Source organism: Myxocyprinus asiaticus, chromosome 24, assembly GCF_019703515.2.
Source record: "Myxocyprinus asiaticus isolate MX2 ecotype Aquarium Trade chromosome 24, UBuf_Myxa_2, whole genome shotgun sequence".
Lineage (NCBI taxonomy): Eukaryota > Metazoa > Chordata > Actinopteri > Cypriniformes > Catostomidae > Myxocyprinus > Myxocyprinus asiaticus.
This window is the reverse complement of record NC_059367.1, coordinates 8850304-8871858: the sequence shown is the minus strand read 5'-3', so window position 1 is coordinate 8871858 and position 21555 is coordinate 8850304. Positions and strand designations below refer to the sequence as shown.

General features: G+C 37.3%; 1 protein-coding gene across 6 annotated transcripts in view; it reads right to left on the bottom strand.

Moving 5' to 3' along the window:
• LOC127414706 (tight junction protein ZO-2-like) overlaps positions 1–21555 on the bottom strand; it is a 107841-nt gene that overhangs the window by 37622 nt on the left and 48664 nt on the right. For all 6 annotated transcript variants that reach the window (XM_051652898.1, XM_051652901.1, XM_051652900.1 and 3 more), the window contains exons 2-7: positions 15841–15894; positions 12487–12611; positions 11349–11451; positions 9519–10152; positions 7749–7852; positions 7120–7273 (exon numbers count right to left, since the gene is read on the bottom strand). In XM_051652898.1, coding sequence (XP_051508858.1) covers positions 7120–7273; positions 7749–7852; positions 9519–10152; positions 11349–11451; positions 12487–12611; positions 15841–15894 — 1174 coding nt within the window. The remainder of the gene's footprint in view (positions 1–7119; positions 7274–7748; positions 7853–9518; positions 10153–11348; positions 11452–12486; positions 12612–15840; positions 15895–21555) is intronic.

Here is a 21555-nt window from a genome sequence, read left to right as displayed (position 1 = left end):
ATCAAACGACATAACCCAAATGATGGCGATATAAAATACCTGCATGACTCAAATACACTCAGAATTTTATAAAGCTGTCATAAAGAGACTAATAGCAGTGTTATAGAGAGGCAGAAGGTGTGTCGGACAGGTGAGATTAATCTTAAGGTACAGAACACCCAGAAAAAGCCAGAGAAAAGGACATAGATGAAGTGATTACAGCGAAGTCTTGGGAAAGCAAAAACAATTTCCCCCCCAAAAATAAAATTTTCTTTTCTTAAATCAGTATTTTTGTCTTGTTTTCCACAAAAAAAATATATAAACATCCTTAAAACATCCATAACATTGTTCATATAAGATATTAAGACTTGCGTATCTTAGAATTGATCTTGAATTGTGTATTTTTCTGACCAAATTCACAATTTAATAATACATAATAACATGTATTTTATTAATACATAAACTTAAAATAAATACATTTAAGATCAAATAAATATAAAATATATTTTTTGAAAAGTTGTATTACTGTATCTTGCGTATAACAGTTGCACAATTAACTTGCTATTATCTCCTTTCTTGTAAATTCTGAAAATCTACAGAATTTACATTCATCATTTACTCACCCTCATGCCATCCCAGATGCGTGTCTTTCTTTCTTCTGCAGAAAACAAACAAAGATTTTCAGAAGAATATTTCAGCTCTGTAGGTCCATACAATGCAAGTGAATGGTGGCAGAACTTTGAAGCTCCGAAAACCACATAAAGGCTGCATAAAAGTAATCCATACGACTCCAGTGGTTCAATATGTTATTCTAAAGCAATGCAATCACTTGGGAAAGAAACTGATCAATATTTAAAAAAAAATGTCCTATTAGTCTTATTATACTATAAAGTGAAAGTGGAGATTTACAGTAAAAAAAAAAAATGATTAAAACCCTGACCTATAATATCGCTAAAGACATAGATTTAACCACTGGAGTCATATGGATTACTTTTATGCTGCCTTTATGTGATTTTTGGAGCTTCTAAATTCTGGCCTCCATTCACTTGCATTGTATGGACCTACAGGTACAGAGCTGAAATACTCTTCTTAAAAAAAAAAAAAAATTATATTCCGCAGAAGAAAGTCAGTCATACAAGGGATGGCATGAGGGTGAGTAAATGATGAGAGCATTTTCATTTTTGGGTGAATTATCCCTTTAAGGATTGGAAAACAAGACAAAAATACTGATTAAGAAAAAAAAAAAAAAAAAAAAAAAAAAAAAACAATTGTACTGTGCATACATAAAAGCTACATCAATAGAAGTTATTTCTTCATTCGTAAGCTCTACTTTGTCAAGGATAGTACACAATATTTTGTTTATGCATAACACCAACAAGATGCAGAGCAGAAACATGAAGTAGTATCACACTGAAAGAGAAACCAGGACAGAAAGTGACGGTCGGAGATAAGGCAAAAGTTACTGTGTGGTCTGCTGGTCTAAGAGCATGTCCAGTGTATTAACCAAGCTCATCTGCATGCCGCTGGTGGGCGGTACTGCATGCCTGTCCTCCAAATCTAAGACACACTCCATCCATATCAGAGCAAAAGAAGACTGCCACCATCTGCTTCAGAACTGAAGCACGGGGATTAATGTGTGCTGCATAATATACCTAATATACCACCAACAAAAATGCTGACATACTGTTTGCAGATAAATAAAGATACAGTGTAATGCACAAAATTGATAAAGGGAACAAACTGCATTTGTGAAGTTTCATTATAGATATCAGTGTGTTTCTGATACATTGAGTTGTTTTTCATAGATCTGAATTAAATTCAGTCTGAGGAAAATGTTAACATACAGAATATTCTAAACAAAATGTCTATGAATGTGTAATGTGGCATTTAGTGTCAAAAGGTACCATAACCAGGCACAATGTGACATTCATTCTGATTCAACTATCAGTCTGATTATTAGGCTGCATGTAAACATAGCTACTGATGAATAACAGGGAAGAGCAGGGAGCGGGTGTTGTCTCCAGACTGTGGAGGAGAGAGGTGTGTTTCCATCTGTTTGGTGGGGATGAAATTACATTCTGTTTTATGAGGGGGAGGACAAACCACAGAGTGAAGACAGCTGCGTGTACACTCCCTGACCACAACCCAAAACAGCATGGCCAGGACCTCTGCTTCAGATAAACCCACCCTCATTGATTCAGCCCACAATACTACTGTGTCTACATGGACACACACACACAAAAGGCACATACAGTACGTTTATAGGCTAGAGATTAGGGCTAGGTGATATTGCTAAAATTATACCTCAATATATTTGTCAGCTTTTCTGACAATATTTAATATTATATATCTTGATATTTATATATTTGCTCTCAAATGTTGTTAAGGACAAAATCAAATCAACACTGACCCCATTTCCTTTTTTAATACATGTCCCTGATTTTATTTTAGAAGAAATCGAAATTAGGGCTGGGTATTGATACTAATTTCCTGATGAGATTCCGATTCACAAGCTCTCGATTTGGATTTCGATTCATTTGGGGATATTTCTTATAGATATTATTTCCATTTTGCTTACATATTAAATAAATTCTCTCTCAGCTAACACATAAGACAAAATTTGGTTGCATTTGCGAGTAATTTACCCGCATTGTAGAGGGTTGCGCAATTACAGAGTTTAAAAGAAAAGTTCACCCAATGATTTTAATTCTCTCATAATTTACCCATATGCCATGCCAGATGTATATGACTTTATTTCTTCTACAGAACACGAACAAAGATTTTTAGAAGAATATCTCAGCAATGCAAGTGAATGAACAAAGCACATAAAGGCAGCATAAAATAATCCATACGACTCCAGTGGTTAAATTAATATCTTCAGAAGCGATATAATAGGTGTGGGTGAGAAACAGATCAATATTTATGTCCTTTTTTACTATAAATATCCACTTTTACTTTCAAGTGAAAGTGAAAGTGGAGATTTATAGTAGAAAAGGATTGAAATATTGATCTGTTTCTAACTTAAAGGGATTGCATTGCTTCAGAAGACATATTTAACCACTGGAGTCGTATGGATTACTTTTATGATGCCTTTATGTGATTTTTGGAGCTTGAAAGGTCTGGTCACCATTCACTTGCATTGTATGGACAGACAGAGCTGAAATATTCTTCTAAAAATCTTCATTTGTGTTCTGCAAAGGAAAGAAAGTCATACATATCTGGGATGTCATGAGGGTGAGTAAATGATGACATTTAAATTTTTGGGTGAACTCTCTCTTTAAGTGCGTTGTGAATTCTGTTTCATCTTGTTTTAAAGCACAATTATCTGAATGTATAATTTACATACAATAAAACAAATGAACATGCTGGGGTGAAATCCGCTTGCATGCAAAACGAAATCAGAGAAAACACAGTGAAAGGAATTGATTTTCTACAGTAATCTTGAAATTCACAGAAATATTCAAGCACGTCATACTACAAAGTCATGGCTCTTTGAATATAATGAAAAATTAAAATCAGGAAAAAGCCGAAAGCCGGATATCATCTAGGCGTAATCAAAAAAACATCTTTTTTTTTTTTTTTTGCCAAATAGTATGGAGCAGCATACACAATGCCTATGGTGACTCATTTTGCACTGGCAGAGAATGCAAAGATGAAATGTAAATGGATTCAGCTGCAGTGCCCTGCACCACTCCATAAGCAGACACAATTTCTTGAGCAATGTTACTTACAGTATATCCACCTGCATTTAATAACTCAAGGGTGTTAAGGTACTGTCACACTAGGCTTTGAGCATGCAAAATTACTTTGATAGCCCGCAACAGGACATGAAGTCATGCTCTAGGGTTTAACAGCATGATTAAGTGTGTGATCACAAATAAAAATGAATTCAATACGTTTAAATATACTATCAACTCTGAAGTTAATATTCTATTTAACCAAGATTTTTCATTTGTGATGTTTTGATCTTCTATAGGTCAAATGTCTTTTTACTGTAGGTAGGAAAATTAAAACTTCTTCACACTTGCGCTATTACATGTTTGCATGGGTATGAATGGAAGTAAATGGAGCACGCTTGTATGAAGTGTAGTGTGACCGCACCTTTAGATCTGCAGCGATATGATACGCAGCTGTCCCACCCTAATAACAGCTGTGGAGTATGAAATAGCATCTGTGATACTGTGTCATCCTTAAAACACTGACCTCCACAGTTTCTCCACAACAATCTTCAACCTGATTAAATAAGTCACCACCACACAAATGAAACATGGAGTAGACTCATTTATTGATCACGGAGAGTATTAAAAAAAGGGGTTAGCATGAAAATAAAAGAGCACAGTGTGAAAGTTTTACAGGTTTGTGGTTGTGGCACATTCATGATTAAAGATTAAAGGCAACAGACTTTATGTTGTGTCCCTGCAGTCCATCAGCTAAAAGTATGACATATCTGTATTATCTGTAAAAAGAGAACACACAAAATAGAACTTCTGTTGTAACCATGCTGTTTGATTTTTTTCTCAGATAAGCGCATCTTTCTTATGTTAAAATGTAAAAGTGTGCTCAAGTAAATACAATGCTGTGCATGTATTTGAGAGCAAGGTTAAGACACCTTGTATTAACATCTGTCTTGGGTGATCTGATCATATGTATGTGGTCAGCCTTACACCTGGCATTAACATGCATCTTAAATGAGCCTCCAGTGACCACATATAATTTATGTACACTACCGGTCAAAAGTTTTGAAACAGTTACTCATTCTTTATTATAATTATTTTTTCACATTTTAGAATAAAGTCATCAAAACTATGGAATAACATAAATGGAACTATGGGAATTATGTTGTGACTAAAAAAAACCCCAAAATAAATCAAATCTGTGTTGTATTTTAGCATCTTCAAAGTACTCACCCTTTGCCTAGAATTTGCAGACATGTGCTCTTGACATTTTCTCAACCAACTTCTTGAGGTATCACCCTGGGATGCTTTTTAAACAGTATTGAAGGAGTTCCCATCTATGTTGGGCACTTATTGGCTGCTTTTCTTTATTATTTGGTCCAAGTCATCAATTTCAAAAACTTTTTTTTTTAATTAAATTTTAGTTTTATAATGAAATAAATTAATATGGTGGCACAATTATATTTGTGTCTACAAAACTAATTTCAAACATTTAAGCATATGCCTTCAGATCAAAAGATTTTTAAGATCATGAGAAACATTTCAGTCAAGTGTTTCAAAACTTTTGACCAGTAGTGTATATATATATATATATATATATGCGCATGCATGCATTTTTCCATTATTTTTTTTTTAGTTTGCAAACACATAGATTCCATAGCTTCTCATTTACATGAGAACAGCGGTTTCCTCCACTGAAAATGCTCTCCATTACCATATAATTTGGAAAACTATGAGTTAACAAAAACAGATTAGTGTGAATGTGACCAAATTCTCAGTTTTTTTTTTTCTTTAAAAAGTCATACCTGACAGGTGAAGTTTAAATTATCATGTGTTATGCGAATAGGTGGTGGTTCTTTGTTGTCCAGGTAGCATCAGAATGCATTAGGGTCATTCTTAAAATATGGTGACAACATGTCCCTTGATTTTTCAGTCATGAAAAAAATTCAAATAGTCAAGAAACTTCATTTATAAGGCATTTATAAGAAACTTCATTCTATAACCTAACCTTTTATTAAATATTATGAAATCATTTTACTCTACATTGTTTTACAAATTTTTTAGAAAATATATTTGAATTCGTCAATTGCCTGAAAAAACCCTTATCCCCTTCATCTGGTACAACTCACTGACATTCACAGTTACTTATCGGTTAAATTTGTACTCTTTTTGTTTTCTCAGGTCAAGCATTAGTGCAAGGCCTTACAAGTGTGCAAAAAAGTAAAACAAAATACGTTTAATAATTTAAATAATAAAAATGTAATGTCATTGGTGTTATCAATGTAAAAACTTGCATTTTAAAAATACAAAAAGTTTTGAAAGAACTTCAAAGTCAGAGGAAGAAGAGGCTGCTCAAATGTGCATACAGTGGCTATTAGCATTTTACTGTCACTTTTTCCCATGGTTCATTTAAATATGTCATTATTGGTACATTGTATAATATTCATGTGAAAACATTTTATTGAAAAAAAAATTGATGTAATGGTATGATTGATTGATTGTAGTCTGATCAGTGGTGTATGTTTTATGATGCTATGGACCCTTTTCACACGCCCGTGTGCCGCGAAGCAGCTGTGTTAGAAGCCTCATCGCAGCTATGGTAACTGATTTTTTTAAAATGTATTCCAGGGTAATATAATACAATGTTATAAATTTACACTAAATATTTTTAAAATTGGAAATAAAAAAGTTTGCTACATTTACATTGTTAAAGAAGGTGGAAATGTGTCATAACAGGTCTGTGAAAAGGGTCCATTATTTTGCAAGTCGAAAAAAGTAAAAACAATTTTTTTAGACTGACCCATTAGCATTCATGCTACCACCTCCAAATGTGGTTTGAGTGATTGGCAGGCCTAGATGAAGTATGCAAACTTATTATTTTTTTAATAGCAAATGTATTTTCAAGATTCATTGGACCCCACTAAGACCTGTATTTAACTCTGTCCACTTGTGATTGGATCACCTGAGGTCAATGTTAACCAGGTGTAAACGGGGTCAGTAAATCTCAGGGATTGTTTAAAAAGGTACATTCTGTATATGACTACACATACTTGTAATTTGCAAATGACTGTGTCCATGTTGATATACTTTCCGCCTACAACTGTATGTCCAATGTTCAACGGTATTAACAGTGCTTCACCCCTGTAGAGGACCAAACTCATTAAATTCACGTCATTTATACGAAATTACGCCACTGTGATGATAACTCTGTTCTAACACAGATGGTGAAAAATTGGGTTTCGTGCTTCGATACTCATTTCGAGTTCATTAATAGTCACTTGCATAATTAACAGTCATTTATTATGGCTTCTCCGGCTGGCGAATGTGTACATGGTATTACTAATCTGATTTTTCAGAGCCAATTTATGCTATCTGGTTTTAATTAAAGTGTGGTGTTTGAGAGCAAACAGGCAAAGGGTGAGGAGCATCGCTCAGGGAAAAAATGGGGATATGGTAAGAGACTTACCATCGGGTTCTGAGTCACTGTCAGCCAGGGCAGGAATGCGTACTAGGATCTGTCTGTGGTCTCTTTGAACCACCAGCTGCAGTTTGCCCCTTGATTTCTCAATCAGTTTGCCGGCATCGCTCAGAGAGAGGTTCTCTGTGACAGTCCCATTAATCTGGAGGAAAGAAAAGATTATATTATTAACATTTCAAGCATGACCAACTAAGATGTTCTGATAACAACGTTCTGAATGGCATAATTGTGGTGGTAGTGGTGTGTGTGTGTGTGTGTGTGTGTGTGTGTGTGTGAGTGAATGGTACCAATACATCTAAAAGACAAAAGCCAATGTTTGTGTAGAAAAACAGATGTGATTTTAGAAAAGTTAAAGGAATAAAGCCATCATAAAAGTAACTTAAATGAGTTGTTCCTTATATTTAAAGTCTTCTGAAGACATACAGTAGCTTTGTGTGACGAACCGACCAAATTTTTAAATAATTTTTCACTGGAATCTTCATTTTTTGGACAGTCGTATGGAAAAAAACATCTGTGTGAAGATTACATGCTTGGAATGGCATGAGGGCGAGTAAATTATGACTGACAATTGAACGGACTTCAAATGTGACAGTGGCTATTAAGGGTCTGATAGGCACCTTGAGAATTATGTCGCCCTCCTGGAGATTTCCATCTCTGGAAGCCAATCCTGTGCTGGTCATCTCTTTGATGAAGATCTGGCTGCCCAGTCGGAGGCCGTACTCTACAACGAATCAGAATCAAACATTAGTTCTGTGCAGCTAAGTACTGTATACATGACCCAAACTTCAACCACGATGACCGTGACCCTTTTAAGTACACAGTAATCCCTCCAGCAGGCAGCTTAACAGCCTATTGAACGGGCAAAACAACACAATCATATTGAAAATTTTGAGTATTGATCTAAAAGGCACAGAAACAGTTTTCCAGAACCCTAGGATTAAACTCTCTACTCTGTGTTGCTGCAAATTTAAAGGAATAATTCACCCAAAAATGAAAATTCTCTCATCGTTTATTCACCTTATGCATGCCATCCCAGATGTGTCCATACAATGCAAGTGAATGGTGGCCGGAACTCTGAAGGTCCAAAAAGCATATCCATATCCAGTAATCCATAAAACTTCAGTGGTTTAATCCATGTCTTCAGAAGCGATATGAAAGGCATAGGTGAGAAACAGATCAATACTTAAGTCAATTTTTCCTATAAATGTCTACTTTCACTTCCCCATTCTTTTGTTTTTGGCGATTTGCATTCTTTGTGCATATCGCCACCTACTGGACAGGGACGAGAATTTATAGCAAAAAAGGACTTTAATATTGATCTGTTTCTCACCCACAACTATCATATTGCTTCTGAAGGTATGGATTTAAACAAGTTATATGGATTACTTTTATGCTGCCTTTATATGCTTTTTGGACATTCAACTTTCTGGCCACCATTCACTTGCATTGTATGGACCTACAGAGCTAAGATACTCCTCTAAAAATCTTCATTTGTGTTTAGCAAAAGAAAGTCATATACATCTGGGATGGCATGAGGTTGAGTAAATGATGAGAGAATTTTCATTTTTGGGTGAAATATTCCTTTAAGAAACACCCCCTTCACATGTGAGATCTACCCAGACAGATTTTCTGTCAGGTCAAATATTGTTTTAAATTTTCCGCCCTTCAAAAATAGTCCCTTTGCAAAGCTGGCATAACATTGTGACAGATTCACAAAACAATATAAATTGTCTTTTTTGACTGGGGAGGAAGTTTTGAACTCTGAAAGTCTTTGTATCTCAAAAGATCAAGGAAAAAATTATTTGTCAGAATATGACCCCATTAAATTTAGGCTAACAATGCTAATGCATAAATAAAAACCTAAAGTATGAGACAAAGATAATCGGTTAATAAACAGTGCTCCTCAATTTGCTCTTTTGGGCTGCGGGTTATGAGGGGCTGACAAGAGAAATCGAGGAGACGGCTCAGTTATTTGTGAAATGAACACATCTCCACTGAAATCTTTTGGCTAGATCATCATAAATAAAACAGATTAAAATATCACCAACCCTCCCAAAAAAACGAATACAATTTTAAGATGTTTTTTTAATTTATTTTTTTATCTTAAGATGTGTGAGTGAGAAGTTTTTATTTTTCAAACTTACATTTCAATATAACATATGAAGAAAAGGTATACAATCATATGCATCTTCCAATAAGGTCCCAACTCCACATATTTTCAAAATGCTGGTTTTGCATGTTTACTACATATGTAAAAAGTATGACATTAACTGCATGGCCACACTTTGAGGGATACAATAAAAAATGCTCTCCTGTAAAATTGTTTCATGCTCTTGGGTCCTTACTGAATAAACCACTTAGATTTTTTGTAAGGTAGTAGCTCTCACCTTCATTGGGCCTGTTTTTCACCAGCATCACGTTGATGGGTGGTTCCAGGGGCTCATAGTTATGCCGCTCTTTTCCTCTTTCTCTAAGTCTATCTCCGCTGGGTGAGGGTGAGTGATCCTGGAGTCGGTCCCTGCTGTGGCTCCTGATCATCCTCTCATCCGAACGAGAGTCATACCTCCGCGTGTCATATCTCTGGTCCCTCCCGTAGCTTTCGGCAGGGCTTCCTCCTCCGCCACGCCCTCTGCTGTGCTGCCTTTGATTGCGAGGTTCCGGGCTGGATCCACGCTCCAGCGTCCGGCCACGGCTGCCGTCCCTGCGGTACCCACTGTCGGTGCTGGGCAATCTCTCCTTGCTCCTACCTCTGCTCCTCTCCCGCTGGGAGTTGTAGTCCTGTCCGCGGTAATCCGGCTCCAGGTAGTCTATCCGGCTCTTGTCGAGGCTGCGGTCACGCTCTCGGTCACGGGGGTTTCCCAGACCACCGTTTCCCCTGGGGTAATCAGAGTCTGGGTCACTGTGAATGCTGCGGTTGTCCTCAGGGTAGTAGCTGGATATGTTGTAGTCACGGCTGTCCTCACTCGGGGACGGGGGCCGTTTGAGGACACTGACAGCCACCTTGCGAGGCCGCTTTACAGTCTGTGGGGTGAGATAAATAAAATGGTTCTTATTATATCTAGCCCAAATTTGTTTTCATTTAAAAGAACCTGAATAGGGCTGGACAATATAACCAACCAACCCCCCCACCCCCCCAAATTTTTTTTGTCTTTTGATGATATTCAATATATATCTTAATAGTCAATAATTATGTATTTGCTCGGAAATTACTTAAAAGGGTGTCATTCACCCGAAAATGTTACATTTTGTCATCACTTACTCAACCTCATGTTGTTCAAAATCCATCTGACTTTCTTCCGTGGAACACAAAAGATGATGTTAAGCAATATGTTAGTCTCAGTCACCATTCACTTCCATTGCATATTTTTTCCACACAATGAAAGCGAATGGTGACTGAGGATTTTAATTTAGACCAATATCTGGGGCCTGGGTAGCTCAGTGGTAAAGACGCAGGCTACTACCCCTAGAGTACACTAGTTCGATAGTTCGAATCCCAGGGCGTGCTGAGTGACTCCAGCCAGGTCTCCTAAGCAACCAAATTGGCCCGGTTACTAGAGAGGGTAGAGTCACATGGGGTAACCTCCTCGTGGTCTCTATAATGTGGTTCGTTTTCGGTGGGGCGCATGGCGAGTTGAGCGTGGTTGCCGCGGTGGATGGCGTGAACCCTCCACGCGCGCTATGTCTCTGTGGCAACGCGCTCAACAAGCCACGTGATAAGATGCGCGGGTTGACGGTCTCAGACGCGGAGGCAACTGGGATTCGTCCTCCGGCACCCGGACAGAGGCGAATCACTAAGCGACCACAAGGACTTAAAAGCACATTGGGAATTGGGCATTCCAAATTGGGAGAAAAAAAAAAAAAAAAAATATTAGCCCAATATTTCAATATGAGTTACAAGGAAGAAAGAAAGCCATAAGGGTTAAGAACAACATAAGGGTGACCAAATGGTCACAGAATTTCTACAGAATTTTTGGGTGAACTATAGACATAATTGTGAATAAATATTCAATATATGGCCTAGCCCTAATTCTAAAAGCAGACATTTCTCAAACTAAATCATCTTTAGTCGAAGCAGGCAAAGCATTGTATTTCATTACATTCCTTTGAAGAGTTTAAGTGAAGTATAATGTTTTAAAACAAAAGAACTAAGTTAATATAAGTGAGTAAACTTGGGTCAATAAACTTGGGGCCTTTCTTACAGGTCAACAAATACTCACTATTTTGGCCACTTTCCCACATTTTCGTAGTTGCTGCACAGCAAAAGAATGAGGCACGTTATCCATTGGGATGCTGTTGACCTGTATAACGCGGTCGTTCTCACTGTCCACATGTAAAAAAAAAAAAAAAAAAAAAAAAACAACTGACTTTAAACAGTGTCTTAACTGTGAAACCAATACAAAACAAAAAAGGAGACATTCCATTTAAAAGGTGCTGTAAGCGATTTTAGCCGTTATGGTATTTCCACAAACTGAGCCGTTGGATTAGCCACGCCCCCTCTTTCCAAAACACTGTACTCCAAAGATAACAAATTAGCTTTATTGAGACTGACACTTAGCACAAGCGGCTGTCAAAAACAACAGCAGCAAAATAGCACCCTCAACTGACAACTGTTATAAACATGGCATAAAATGGTATTAAGCCTCAATAGTTCACTGCAACTACAATACTATGAGAACGCGCAAAATGATTGACAGGCAGAAAGCGTCAGAGACTGCGGCCCGTGGACACATTTTTGCTTGCTGTTCACAGAGTCTAGTGATGTCACAGAATCCGGTGAGATCTCAGGACACTTATTTCAGTGATATCTTTCAAAGAGTAGGACATTTTTTTGCATACCTTTCCATGAAAAAATAAAAATCACTTACAGCACCTTTAACATTTTTATGTTTAAACATATATTTGTAATTTCAGTAATGTGGAGCTTGTGGCTCACATGGGAATCAACCAATGCTTATTAAAGAGAACAAGAAATGGCATTCGCAACACATTTAACTTCCATAAAGCAACATAATGTATTAGTATTACTTGCTACTATTATTTTACCCCACCCTCAAGGCCTGGATTACATAAGCAGAAAAGAAAATTGAGGTCAAGAGAGTTTTGACACTTTGAAGAACGATTATAAAAAAACTAAACTTTTTTTTCCCCTTTAGAATAACATGCACTGATGAATCGTGCACAATTCTACGACAGTAAACGGGTTCCATTTTGATTCTATATTGACTGTAAGAGCTTGAAGCAACTATGGAAAGTTAAAATGAGAAAATGGATACTTATTAACCTGGATATGTGAGCTAGAATAATGGTTACCAACACGCTAAACATGTATGCATTAGAAAGGAGAGTGAAGCGTACAAGAGCAGTCCGTCGGCTGGTCCCCCTGGCAACACGTCTGACACAATGATGGACGTTTCTCCGCTCTCCACGTTAGGATTGTCCCGGCCCCCGGACACAGCAATTCCAAAGCCCATTTTAGCGTCCTGTGAAAAGAGCATCAGAGGGAGAGAAAGAGAATTAGCGAGAGATTGCTCAGTGCTAAACTAATACTAGTACTAATGCATTTCCTCACATATCACAAAGCCATACATCACAGATAGTGTGACGACTAGCCTGCCCTGGGCGGTAGAGGCCTTGTGTGTGGTATTGCTTCACAGAGAAGCAAAAACACTAGCATTAAATGAATCTCTCAAAGTGCCCTGACAGCGTTCCACAGCAGCACTCCAATCTAATGGAGACACCGTTTCACCTCATTGCCTGTTCAAATAATATCCTGCTGTACCTGCCTCGGAGGAGCGCTGAATAAGTAAAGCCTAATGACCAGGTATCGCTGGCTTGATTCAATCCGCTCCAAATACACTCATGCCCAATTGAAGCCAGAGATAAAACCTGACAGCACCAGAGTAAAATGAGATTTTGGAGTGTGAGGTTACAGTATCTGCTTTGCTCTGAAAAGACATTAATCTAATATAGAAATAGTTTATCTGACCCAAATCAAAACCTTGAAAGGATAGTTCACGCAAAAGTGATAATTCTGTCCCTAACACTCTGCCATCTCTTTTGTGTTCCACAGAAGAATGTCATAAAGGTTTGGACAAATATGAGGATGAGTAAATGACAGAAATTTTCATTTTTGGGTGAACTAGTCCTTTAATCATGGTAGAAGTAACTAACAGCTGTGGTGATATTCGGTACAACAGTACGATTGGGAGTGTGATATTGTGTAAATATACAGTTTCAATTTTACTCATAACTTGCTATAAGATTTTAGTCATTCTGCAGAAAAGGAAGCAGTAGAAATCTTGCTGCCTGCCATATAAATCTGCATCCATTCTAAGCATCCTGTTTTTTCCAAACTTTCTAAAGCTGCATCCTCCCTCTATCTTCGCCTTTATGTTGCAGAGATAAGAAAAGACTCATTCTTATCTGATGACATGCTAAAGCATTAAGATTTTTTCCCAGGATGTGTCTGTCATGGAGATGGTGGAGATACTGACAGTTTGTGTTTGGATAGTGTGTAAACTTTGCTCTCTCTAACCCAAGAGACGCACGTCCTGTTGTGCTTGATGTTGGAGGAAAAAAAGGGATGGGAAATTGTCTCATGGAAACAACAAGGAGAAGAAGAAAGAGAGAGAGGAAGGGAGGGAGGGATAACTTTGTCTGATAAGTTGAAGCACTTCAAGGAGAACAAGCACAAAATGTTTTCATGCTTATTACAGTTGTTGGTGACAATGTGAATAGTTATCGACAAATGTAATTTTTTTTTTTACTTGTACATGGTTAAGGGTTAAAGGAGACCATTGTTAATCTCTTCAAAGAAATTACAGACAAACATTCATTGATGAAGGTTTTTTTTATTTTATCCACGTTTACAAATAAGAGATGGAAAAAAAAAGAATCATGACAATAATGAAACTATTTTATTAAAGCATACTGTTGATGACAATATGACGAGAAAAAAATATTACTGCAAGATATTAACAGCACAAGATAAAACATCTAGATTAACATCTGTTATATTAGATATGGATTCATCTAATTAAATCATAATAATCAAATAATAATCCAGTATGTTTGGGGATTACCCCACTTAAGCTGCGTGATTTTAACGCACTGAACACTGGCAAACTGAACCGCTTTAAAACAGGTACATTTTCTCATTCAAACGCATCCTATACATCAGATTTATCATTATATCCACAACATATAGTCTGTAATATTACAACTAACATCTGCACAGCTAATGAACAGGTGAACTTGAACTAAATTACACGCTAGTCATAATATGCGTAACTTGTGCTGTGTAACTTGTGTTGTGAATACGCTGTTTCCATAAAAAAAACATACCACACAATGCAAATATCCTAAACAGACTAAAGACAGAAAATGAATAGTAGTCTCTAAAGCATGAAGAATTCAGAATATAGCAAACTAGCTTCTAAAGAGTAGCTAATACTTAATTATACGCAATTATTTCAGGAGCAGGTTTACACAACAAGGCTACATACTGTACATATTTTGTATGTAGCATATACATTATATGTTTGATACATGTTTAAATATATATACATACATACATACAGACACACACACACACACACACACACACACACACACACACACTTTTTCTAAATGTTTGAAAATTGAAAGTTTGGTCCGTTTCAATTTGACACGTTTTTGTCATTTTGCACATCCATCAACTAAAAGATATTATTTTCATTGACTGAAATGATTTACCATTTAAGTCAGAGTAAAACTGACTAAAATGTATGAAGATAACATGACGAAACATTGACTAATTTTAAAAGGACGTTTTCGTTAAGACTAAAACTATGACGAAAATAAAAAAAAATAAGACTTATATTCTTCCAACATCTCCTTTTGTGTTCTTTCTTCTGTGGAAATGTCATACGGGTTTGGAAGGACATGAGGGTGAGTAAATGATAGACAGAATGTTCATTTTTAGGTGAACTCTCTTTAAAGCTAGGTACAAAATCATGGATCATAATGTTCCGCTAAATCTCCCAGGGCTGGTAGAGTGGTTACACTGAGTAGCACAGGAGGTTTGCTCTAGCCTGTTTGTTATGAGGGTCATCCATCTGCTGTGTGTGTTCTGTGGCCTCTAGAAGCTTATAAACATGGAACTTCTATGCCACACTGCTTCATAGACCCTGCTCTTTTGTAACCCATTACAAAATCTACAAGTGGTTTGACTATGGCATCTCTTTGGGCCTGAACAACTATATTCACATCAAAACACAGATCAAAACCACAGGGTCCAGTAAATATTTGACAATCATGACTTTCCACCCTGTTTTGTAGCAATAACTTCAAAATTATGTAATTCTTAGTCTTATGTATGAAATGATGCATGGGAACTTCTGCCAGTTTGACACAAGATGAAATAATATCTATGAATCTCTTTCACATGTCAGACACAGTGTCTCGTTATGAAAGTGTGTGGGTTGTTCGGGTGAGTTTGGGTGTGACTTAGGATGAAAGTTGAATTATGTAGAGAGTGAGGTAGTTTAGGAGAGTTGGTGGTAAGTTAGGGTGTGAGTAGGGTTGGGAACCGGTTCCATTTTTCAAAAAATACCAGAACCTAATGATTTTCATAAGTTTCAGTTCCATTAAAGGGTCTGCATTCGGGACACTGTGCTAAAATAGCATAGTAATTTAGTTTGGGTAAATTAGGGTAGAAGAATTTCGTACCCGCTGTAGAGTCACAGTGTACTGCTCCCAAACCGTCTCCTCCATTCCTGAGCTCTGCATGAAAAACAGAAAGAAACAACCATTAATCAGCTGTCAGGCCTAAGGACTAATACCAGTATGCAGTGCGTCATGAGTGGCCAGTATACAAACTCTATAAATTGTTCCTAACTTAAGTAACCTGAACTAATTGTTACATACTTTAACACATTATATTAAAGAAATATTCTGGGTCAAATACAACTTACTCTTTCAACAGCATTTGTGGAAATTACATTGGAAACACAACCAGAGGTTCCTCGTCCCACCAGAAAAAGGACAATTTAGACAACTTTAGAATTTAGAATTCATGTAAGTGCTTTCATTTTTACAAATGAATGCACAGCATGTAACAGATTTTATCTATACAGCTCAAGTTGTAAATAACCCATATTCCTTTAAATGACATGATGAAAATGAACAACATAAATAATCTTTGAAAATGAAGTTGCATCCCCCATCTGTGAAACCATACAGTAGCTTTGAGGAACAGAATATCTTCCCCTCTACTGTAGCCCTCAAATCTCATTCACAAACACACTGAATATTCCAATTTTGCATGAGGCGACTGGTCAAGTGAAAACCAATGGCTTCTAATATCACAGTCGCAAAACCTGCATAGCAATTGATGAAGCAATTGTCTGGTCGTTTGGCTTCAGAAGAATTGGAATACACTGTAGCAAGTTTTATTGAACAGTTATGGTTAATATTACTGTCCTTTTTGAAGCCTGGCAGCAAAAATCACTGTTTACTTTTATCGTATGGAAAAAAAGCGCAATAAAAATCCTTCAAAGTATCTCCTTTGTGATCAATGATAGAAAGAAAATCATAAGAGGTTTAGAATGACAGTCAGTAAATTATGTCAGAATTGCCATTTTGGGGTGAATTCGCCATTTAAGAAGTGATCATAAAAAAATAGAACAAATATAAAAGCCATACTGGACTGAAAGAAGGTAAACTCACTGATCTGAAACAGTGCTTAAACAATATGCTCAGTGTTCACTATGTGAACGATACTAGGGTCTATATCTCCCCCTAATACACATATAAACAGCTAGCCAGATAAACTCACACACACACAGCTTGAGGGTGTGTTTGTTCCAAAGAACAGACAGACATCCACATCAATATTGATGATTAACTGGAACACTGGAAAGCAGTCAACGCAACCTCTACTAAAGTACATTTAGGACACAAGCTTAACCCATGGCAACCTGACAGCAGGTTTAAGCTTCTTAAAATAGGAGAGAGATGTCTTTAATTAAAAAAGATATATGTTTGGACTAAGCAATCTCCTAATCTAATATATATACACACACACACTGGATAATGGTAGAAATGTGTCAACAGGTATAGATTCTGCTGTACCGTTTATGCAATAGATCAGTAGTTCTCAAACTTATTTGTACCAAGGCACATCTTTGTAAATATTAAATTTCCAAGGCACACCATTTTTTTCCTCAAAATACAATGACACATACATCCTCATAAATGTGAAATAAACTGTATTAAACCTAAAACACAAATGAGAAATTAAAAATGGACTTGAAACCATGGTAAATTATATCTGAAATCTTTTTCTTTTTTCTTTTTTTTTTTTTTTAAAATGTACTACACAAATTTCATGGAATATTTGAAAAAGGTTATTTAGGTTGTAAGGACAAATCAGGGCTCTACGCAAAAAAAAAAATGTATTTAGGAAAAAAATGCAAAAGAATAATGACGGATAAAAATAATATGATGATAAAACAATGTATGTTTATTTTTTGGAAATTGCATTGACCTGGAATTTGCATAAGCGCGATGCCATGCAGCATCTTGGTAGTCTAATTATAAAGTGTGAGCATTTCAACAGGATATGCAGTTTTGATAGGTTTTTGCAGTCTGGCAGTGCATGGTTATAATGTTACAATGCGCAACTCCTTTAGAAGCAGAATAATGTTCGGTTCGGTGCGCTGTCACCCTATCGCAGTTGTGCAAAGAGGCTCTTATTGTTAGTGACATTTCATGGTTATTTTTTTTTTGATTTTGCTTAAGATGATTTAGACGAGGTCGCTGACATGCTGTTTACTGGTATCGTGCATTTTATGGATTCATGCATTTATTTGACTCGCTATTTTTCTCAGAAACTTGCGTTTGAGCGCGAGGTTAAGACATCATCCATCAATAATTAATTATTCAAAACACTGTCCGTCATTTTGATAGATAGGCCTACAAGCAAGAATCTCTGCTTACATTTTCACGTGGTATATCTTCACCATCTCTCAGTCTATGCACGTGCGCGAAAGAGAGAAGTGGAGAGCGCTCACAGCCGTGTGAAACTGAGAAAACAGCGCTTTGAATGCAAAACTTACTAATGTGCCTCTTTTACAAGTACTTGGTATATGATGCAAGATGCATCAGGGGAGTTTTTATTCTGATTGTAGGTTGCAATAATAAGTTCATAACTTTGGGTGTAAGAGCTGTCACTCGCACCGGTGCAGCCAAATAATTGTCTGAATTCACACACAGTAATCTTCACTCGCAAATGCTGGAGCTCAACAAATTCCATGGCACACCGGCACACCTGCCACAGTACACCTTTTGAGAACCACTGCGATAGATACACAACATTAGCCACAACATTAAAACCACCTGCCTAATATTTTGTAGGTCCCCCTCGTGCCACCAAAACAGCGCCAACCCGCATCTCAGGATAGCTGAGATGCTATTCTTCTCACCACAATTGTACAGAGCGGTTATCTGAGTTACAGTAGACTTTGTCAGTTCGAACCAGGCTGGCCATTCTCTGTTGACCTCTCTCAAAGCATTTCTGTCCACAGAACTGCCGCTCACTGGATGTCTTTTGCTTGTGGCACCATTCGGAGTAAATTCTAAAGACTGTTGTGTGCGTGAAAATCCCAGGAGATCAGCACTTACAGAAATACTCAAACCAGCCCGTCTGGCACCAACTTCATGCCATGGTCCAAATCACTAAGATAAAAAAATTTTCCGGGGCCTGGGTAGCTCAGTGAGTATTGACGCTGACTACCATCCCTGGAGTCACGAGTTCGAATCCAGGGCGTGCTGAGTGACTCCAGCCAGGTCTCCTAAGCAACCAAATTGGCCCGGTTGCTAGGGAGGGTAGAGTCACATGGGGTAACCTCCTCGTGGTCACGATTAGGAGTTCTTGCTCTCAATGGGGTGCGTGGTAAGTTGTGTGTGGTTCGTGGAGAATAGCATGAGCCTCCACGGTGTCATGCACAGTGAGCCACGTGATAAGATGCGAGGATTGACTGTCTCAGAAGCGGAGGCAACTGAGACTTGTCCTCCACCACCCGGATTGAGGTGAGTAACCACGCCACCACAAGGACCTACTAAGTAGTGGGAATTGGGCATTCCAAATTGGGGAGAAAAGGGGATAAAAAAAAATAAAAATAAAATAAAATAAGATCAAAATTTCCCCCCATTGTGAACATTAACTGAAGCTCCTGACCGTATCTGCATGATTTTATGCACTGCACTGCTGCCACACGATTGGCTGATTAGAAAAATCGCATGGATGATTGCTGGTGCCAGATGGGCTGGTTTGAGTATTTCTATAACCGCTTATCTCCTGGGATTTTCACACACAACAGTCCCTAGAATTTACTCCAAATGGTGCCAAAAACAAAAAACATCCAGTGAGCGGCAGATCTGCGAACGGAAACTACTTGTTGATGAGAGAGGTCAACATAGAATGGTCAGACTGGTTCGAACTGACAAAGTCTATGGTAACTCAGCTCTGTACAATTGTGGTGTGAAGAATAGCTTCTCAGAATGCTATTTTGAGATGTGGGTTGGCGCTGTTTTGGCAGCACGAGGGGACTCACACAATATTAGGGAGGCAGTTTTAATGTTGTGGATGATCGGTGTATATTTGCATAGCTTTGTGGACAGGACAGAAATACAGAGCAGGAGGTGTCCCAAACAAGTCAAGATGAGGGGAATTTGTTTTTATGGGGTGTTGATAGGAAGAACGCAAGATGCATTTCGCAACTTGCCACATTAATATAGAATTCAGTCTTTATTCTTTAGTTTTTAACTTGCGTGCTATGAATTAATTTGCTATAAATAAACATCTTCTGATTTGTGTGCATTAAGTTTCAAATAAAATAGGAAATATTGTAATGAGATGTACCTCACATTTGCAAAGTATTTCATTTATTGGATTATTCAAATTACTTTATGGGCATACAAATCTAAACCAGCTAAAATCAAGGTAAACATCACTTGTGAGCAGAGCATTTTTATTGGGAATAATTTCCAATCAAGCTGTAATTTTACCAAATTAGGTCAAATGTAAAAAATATTATTACATTGTGTGCATTTAGGATACATAAAACATTAGCTATGAAATTAGCTTTAGCAAGTCAAAGAGGTGGTTATTTTATATATATATATATATATATATATATATATATATATATTTAAAAAAAAAAAAAAAAAAACATATTTCCATCACCGTCATTTCTACAATAGAACTCTATAAACCCAATACAGAATTTAAAATGTGGTTGTAATGACTGCAGTGGGAATTTTCATAGCTTTCAGAAAAGAAATGGACTGTGATGCACACTGTCCACTGTTGGACATTGTTAGTACACAAAAGTACCAATTACCCTACCAATTTTGGACAGACACAACTCTTTGTATGAACAAATCACAGAAAGATAAGGTATTACATCAAAACTCTGACAAACCTTCAAAACACAATGTGTGTCTTTAGAGAAAGAACTACAAAAAAAATTCTACAGAACCAGTGGTTTCCTGAGAAAAAAAAAAAAAGTCTTCTTACAATGTGCAACAAATATTGACATTTTGTTGATTTCATGGTTTTAATTTTTCCCCCATCCTATTAGCCTTTCATTACACAACACACACACACTCCTCTATCTCAACCATCCGTGTTGGTGTGCAGCTCTAATTGGAGGATTCTGCCTGCAGATATCTGCCCTCAGACTACTACAGGAGCATACAATTAGTGTGGACATGTGCATTTGTTTGGCTCTCCACAAGCGCTAAGATAGTGCGCTATGCAGCAAATAAAACTAATCCACAGAGATCAACTAAATAAAGGGCCTGATGCTGATGGGGTAAGACAGCTCTCATCCTTTCCTCCTGTGCTGTTCTGTTTTCTGTGGGTGGGCAGTGGATATTCATCATAAGACAGTGCAGAGAGAGAGAGAGAGAGAGAGAGAGAGAGAGAGAGAGAGAGAGAGAGAGAGAGAGATGCTGCATCATTTGAAGGTGATGTAGAGCTCTTGACTGCTTCCACAAATGACTTGCTTCCTTGTTCAGAAATACTACGGAAACTTTTCATAGCTAATGGAAAATTACAAAGCTGTTTGCTTCATAAATCAAAGAATGTGCCAAAAGTCACAGGAACATCCCTGAGGGCTTTCCAAATGTTAAAATAAACAACCATCAAGAGTAATTTTTCTTAATCTAGTTTGCCTGGCCAAGTTAATAAACACTAGGACTGGGTAAAAATACTTTTTGGCCAATTAGTCACGATATTCATTTGAATGATCCAGATGCAAGTAAATCACTCGCCTATGTGACCAAATTTCATATAATGTGAAAAATATTGCTGTGATAAGCCACTGGCTGGTAAATCTTTCAGATTTTACTCACCACTCTTTACTAGCAAAGAGATCC